Here is a 5,699-nt window from a genome sequence, read left to right on the forward strand (position 1 = left end):
CCGCAGGTGCAGCTGAATCAAGCCATCTCTCATCAAAAACAGGCACTGGCACTCTTCTCTTCAGCTCTGGGAGCCTTTGCTGCCCGGTGACAGCTTCTCCAGCGGTTGGTACTGCAGTGGCCAATACCCTGTTGGAAGTATTGCCCCCTGCCCATTTCGCAAAGCCAGTGTTGTTTCCCAGCAGAATCAGCATCCAATCAAGGGCTCCTTTCCCACTGCACAAGGTCTTACCTGGTCTATGTTCTGTCCCTTCTTCTTCATGGCTCTCAGGACGTTCTCAGGCGAGTAGCCCATGTTGACGACCGTCTCTACGCACTGCCTCTCGCTGGCAGAGAGGGCCTGCGCCGTTTCAGGAGCAGAGCCACCCGACTGCTTTGTGCAGCTGCTGTTGTTGGGCACTTTAGACACTGGAAAATTTTGGTGCGTTACCTATAGGGGAAAACCCAGAGGTTGAGGTGACAGTCATCATCTGCATCACCACACCCTGTTTCTGGCTAGTGCAGGAGCAGGATATCCCATGTAATTAATCCAAGATGCCCTTGGGAAGTTACTCACTGTCAGGATGAAACCAAACAGCGCATAGTCTGACTCCCACCATGCTCGTTTTACCCTCCAAATGACCATCAACATCCCAGATTCTTTGCAACACACCCTCTCCTACCAGTGGGACCAAAACCTTTCAATGCCCGACCTCGGCAACAGTGGAGGCCCTTACGACACCGCCAAATCCTGTACCTCAGAGGAAGCACGGAGAGTGCTTCCTCGGCCCCACGTGTACTCATCACCTGTGCTTTTTGGTGCTACTTCTGGAGCTTTCCAGAAACACGATCCAGCGCGAGCACGCACGTATTTGGGAACTTACCACAGGGATGTCTGTCTCCTTGTAGCCTGGGTGTACCTGTTGGACAACACACGAATTAGACTGCTATAACCTGAGGCACGCATGAGCAGAATTTGCTACAGCTGGGGGAGAAAGGCTTTAAGGAGGAGATCTGTGAGTAAGTCTACCCTACCAGGGAGACGTGGTCTCCTTAGGCTTCCACGCGTGAGACGCAGACATTACAGGATAACCACCACAAGGATTGTTCCTTCTCCCAGCACTCTACCAACGCCCTATACCCCAAGCAGCAGCCATGCAGTACCTGCCTGCACGCTGTGCCAACTTTTGGGGACGCTGTGCAGAGGCCAGGAGCCAGCACGCTTCACACCGCTGCAGCCGTATGTATTCTGAATGGCCCACCAGAAAGCTCCCTCCCCCCGTAACCAGAGACTGGTGTAAATAAAATGCATCATACTAGCCAGGTTTCTGACCTGCTTTGTTTAATTCCAACCCGTTGTACTCACTAGGCATTTCTCCCTCTGCCAACGCTGCAAAAAACAAACCTGTGAGCTCAAAAAAAAAACCAAAAAGGAGAGGGGAACACCCAGGACAGAACCAGTGCAGCCTCAGAAATCACAGGTTTATTTCCATCCAAAAAGATACTATTCACTGGTAGAGCTTAACTCCAGGGGTAACCACATCCAAAGTTACAATTTCTAGTCTTCTGAGAAAAAAAATTATATACGGAATCGCTGTGGAACACACCAGGACATGTAATTGTCCTGAGGCTTTCTAAAGAGGACGGGCTTATTCTTGTGCAACCTTGCAGAAAAGGAACGCACGACCCTTCTGCTCCCAGCCACAGAGGACGATGACTGCCTGCTATCCCCTTCATACCCTCAGGAGTCCTGTTGCTTTTACTTTCCAACGCTTCTGTTGCCTTCACTTCAATTTCTTGTAGTTTAAATGTCACTTTCCAGCCGCTGGGACCACATTGTGGACACATGAAACAAGCACAGTCTGCAGTCCTGGAATTTAGGCAGAAAGAACTACTTCTGCTGGCACACATGCCGCTCAGTCTGCTGCTTCCAAAGCGGAAACAGTTCTAAATGAAGATCTTCATTGCTTCTCCTCGTGAGTCTGTCTCTTGATTGTTTACCAGCTTGCATCTTCCCTCACAGCATCCTCGGGAACACACCTTCCCTCTCGGTATTCAACTAATCCACTACAGATGCGGGTAGTTAGAGTGAAAACCTGGCCATCTGAACGCCCACCTATCTAGCTGTAAGCGATCGCCGAGGTTTCTCCTCTGAGCTCCATGCGATCACACAATTCCCCCCAAAGCTCTGATCCCTGGCAGCGAGCAGCTGCTCAGCACGCTGCTGCTTCTGCCAAGGGTTACGGCATTACACTCGTCCCAGCGATCAAGGAACAGCTGTTCTGCTGCGCTCCGACAAATGCACGAGTGACCAGAGTACCGCGATTAACGGTGCATTCACCTAACCCTGAAGAGAGGCGAAAGAACAGCGGGAGAGCAGCAGTGACACTTGTCTTGGAGCACGCGGCATCACACAAAACCCACAGCCTGCCCTAAGACCCCAGAACCCCCGAAGCACTGCTTGCGTTGGACAGAAGAAACCAGTGGATTTCAGAGCCTGCAAGGGGGTTTGACTACACAGCTTTCACTAGGCTCCACAAGTATGGGTGTCCAAATCCTAGGTTCCTTGGGAAAACACACCTCTGCTCTTATTTGCACCGAGACAAAGACCCATGTGAAGTTAAGTGTCCCCAGAGTCATTTTAGAACTTGCTGCCCGTTTCAGGACAGGGAACACCAGCCTCCCGTCTGAGCCACCCGGCAACCACCTGTAACGTCAGCGACCCCAGACCGTCTTCAGGGGTGGTGCTGGTGTACGCCAAGCAATCCCCCCACCCTCCTTCACAGGGAGCGGGGTAAATCCCGGGTTTCAGACCACAGTAATTTTCTTCCTTTTAAAGAACAAATTTTAAAAGGATCTCTGGAGCAAAGGCAAAAAAGATTAGAAAGGAGACATTCGTCTCAGCGCAGGTCAACTGGAAGCACTTCTTTCCTTCCTGAACGCCACGGCACATCTGTGCTTTTTAACCTATTATTGCTCTATTCCTTGAAAAGCCTGCGTTTCCCATTATTTCCAGCACATACACAGGCAAGCCAAGGCACAAATCTAGGAGAGATTTAACTCACCCTAACAGCATTTCAGCATCTGGTATACCTTGGCTGGACAAGACAGAATGACAGAACAATACAAAGACGATAACCTCGTACCCTCAGCTCCAAGGTGCCCCACACATCACTCCCATTAAACCCAACTAAAACCAAAGCTCCAGGACACGCTGGACGCCACCCGCCTCCGCAGCTCCGCATCCCCCCAGCGACCCCTGCTCTAACCCACCGCACACTTACCCTGGTCGCTGTGTTTTGAGACGATCCTTCTTCCGTACAAACTGCCGACACGGCCAGGGAAGGCGGCCGGACCGACGAGGACAACGTCGACGTCTCCATGCCGCCATCCTCCTTCAGAGCGGAAAGCGTGACCACGTGGTGCCCGTTCAGTTCACTAGCTTTACTCTGAGCACAGGTCTGCAAAGAGCTGAGCAAAGTGCCGTTGCGGAGACAGGCAGCGCTGTGGAAAGTGCTCGCGAGCTTCGGCGATTTCTGATCGCTCTCATCAGAGTCAAGTTTAGGGAAGGAGAGGGATTTGATATTGCTCACTGAAGTGATAGGGGAGAGGGACACTTTGGAAGACAAGGACATGTTTTCACAGTTTCCCAACTGCGGTAAAGTGATAAAGCCATTGGGTTTGTGAACGGGCTTGAAGTCCAACGTGGCCCTTTCTATGGATGCCAGAACTTCCTCATCTTGCAACACAGACTCAGACCCTCCTTTGGGCAAAGTGTTATCTAACAGCTGGGCAACAATCGGCCCAGTAGTACCAACGTGAATTTCCAGGATATTTTTTAATTCCTCCTTATCATCGATAGTTTTTAATTCCAGTTTGTCAAATGGGTCTTCTTCACATTCAAAGTCAGCTGGGTTGAAGTCTGCCTTCGGACGAGGGGGGCTGAGAACCTTCTGCTTCACAGAGCTGCTGTTGGCTGGCGTGGGAGTGAGGATGCTGTTGTGCTGCAGACTAGCGAGGATGGGGTTAATAGGAGGAGGCATGGCCTCAGGGCAAGGTGCTTCTGAGAACCCCACTTTCTGGCTGTCCTCCGGAGCTGCCTTTGAGTTTGCCAGCGCTTCTTCTGCCTTGCGTTCGGCTTCCCTCTGGGCGGTCTGAATCCGTTTGAGATCTTCAGCCCACTCAATTGTGTTCTTTTCCAGTGAGAAGTCATACTGACCGGGGTGGGAGGGCAAAGGAGGAAAAAAAACCAAACCAAAGATAAATTATAAGGATCATAGCTGCTACCTCTAACAGTAGCTTAAGTAACAGAATAAGAGCTACATGAATTACCACGGACAGGCACGATTTCTTCCCAGCATCTCTTGTAACCTACAGGCTGGCAAAGCTAGAAGACATCAGAAGCACTTCCTTTTGCCTCCAGCAGCAAAACTGGCTGTAGTCTGGATTAGAATACCATATTTTGTCTCTTTCCTGCATGCAGTTTTGCTTTAGAACTACTGACCATCCCAAGGTCAGTTTCACAGCCCTCCCACCCTCTCCCCCCCAAAGAAGAGATGCAGCAAGGGGAAATGTAAGGTGCCACTGAAGGGACAATCTTACCTACACCTGGGAACATCAGCTGTGTTCTACAAGTCATTCAACACTATGGCCGTGCATTTTTGCATCCAAAGACCAGTATATTGTTACTCAGTTCTCCCCAAAAGATTCCTAACTTGATACTGAAGTTCCACACCCACTGGTGTAAGAGCTACTGGTGTTCTTACCTCCGTGCCAGTGGATCGCCAGCCAAAGGGGATATACTGGCTACCCCAATGACAACTACCAGCAGGAGCAGATTTGGCTGCAGTTACTGGCAGAAAAGGATCCCACAAGCATTTCTCATTTAGCCAGAGCAGGTTAGCACGGGAAGGCATTGGTAAGCCACTCACTACCAGTTGATTGGCCAAGCGTAGTGACTTGGTCAAGAAGGCAAAATTCTGAACAGACTAAATCTACTTAAAGCTTTAATATCTTATGAAGAATGAACAGCCTCAAATGCTCTTTAAATAACCACAGAATGTTCAGAGAACATGACCTCCTAGCAAAGTCCAGGGTGTAACCTACCTCTGACTCACACGAAGTCAAAAGATATCCTTGCCAGGATAATGACACATAATCACGGAGGAGTGCCCTTGCCCAGAGACTGCTAGGTCATACCCATGCCTAGCTCTGGAGAGCAACAGGCCAGCCAGGCTTGTGACACCTCTACCAGGCTTTCCTGGGATACACTATGTGTTGTGCCACATATCATCCTACAGCGGGCTCCAGTGAGATCCCAGAGACCTGCTGTCTCATCTGTATTAAATTTTCCCTCCCCCTGAGCTCAAGAGGCATGACACACAATTCATCGGGAAGGTGACTCTGGAAAACAACTCGCTGGCAGATGCGCTGGGCACTACTCACTGCACACACCTGGCCATCCGAAATGCAGTTTCGTGTGCACGTTTATATGGTCATACACAGCCAAAACTGACCAAAAGCATGTATTTTCTTATATGAAAAAACGTGGTGTATTTATATAAAAGTATATGGCTTGGGTCAATTTTGCTTCCATGCACTTTTTTTTTTAACAGCTCTCACTACAGCTGTAAAAAAATCGTCGAATTGCATTGCAGGATGCTGTATTGGGGATGCGTGGCACGGTGCTGGTAGCGGGGGGGTACAGAGGTGGCTTCTGTG

The 5,699-nt window shown here is 50.1% G+C and overlaps 1 protein-coding gene across 1 annotated transcript in view; it reads right to left on the reverse strand.

Moving 5' to 3' along the window:
- The window catches only part of UBAP1 (ubiquitin associated protein 1), a gene marked incomplete at its 5' end in the record, with an annotated part of 7,249 nt that extends 3,057 nt beyond the window's left edge, over positions 1–4,192 (reverse strand). The window contains 3 exons of the mRNA XM_010159266.1: positions 232–429; positions 863–898; positions 3,263–4,192. Coding sequence (XP_010157568.1) covers positions 232–429; positions 863–898; positions 3,263–4,192 — 1,164 coding nt within the window. The remainder of the gene's footprint in view (positions 1–231; positions 430–862; positions 899–3,262) is intronic.
- Positions 4,193–5,699: the final 1,507 nt, after the last annotated feature.

Source organism: Eurypyga helias, unplaced genomic scaffold (assembly GCF_000690775.1).
Source record: "Eurypyga helias isolate BGI_N326 unplaced genomic scaffold, ASM69077v1 scaffold15609, whole genome shotgun sequence".
NCBI lineage: Eukaryota > Metazoa > Chordata > Aves > Eurypygiformes > Eurypygidae > Eurypyga > Eurypyga helias.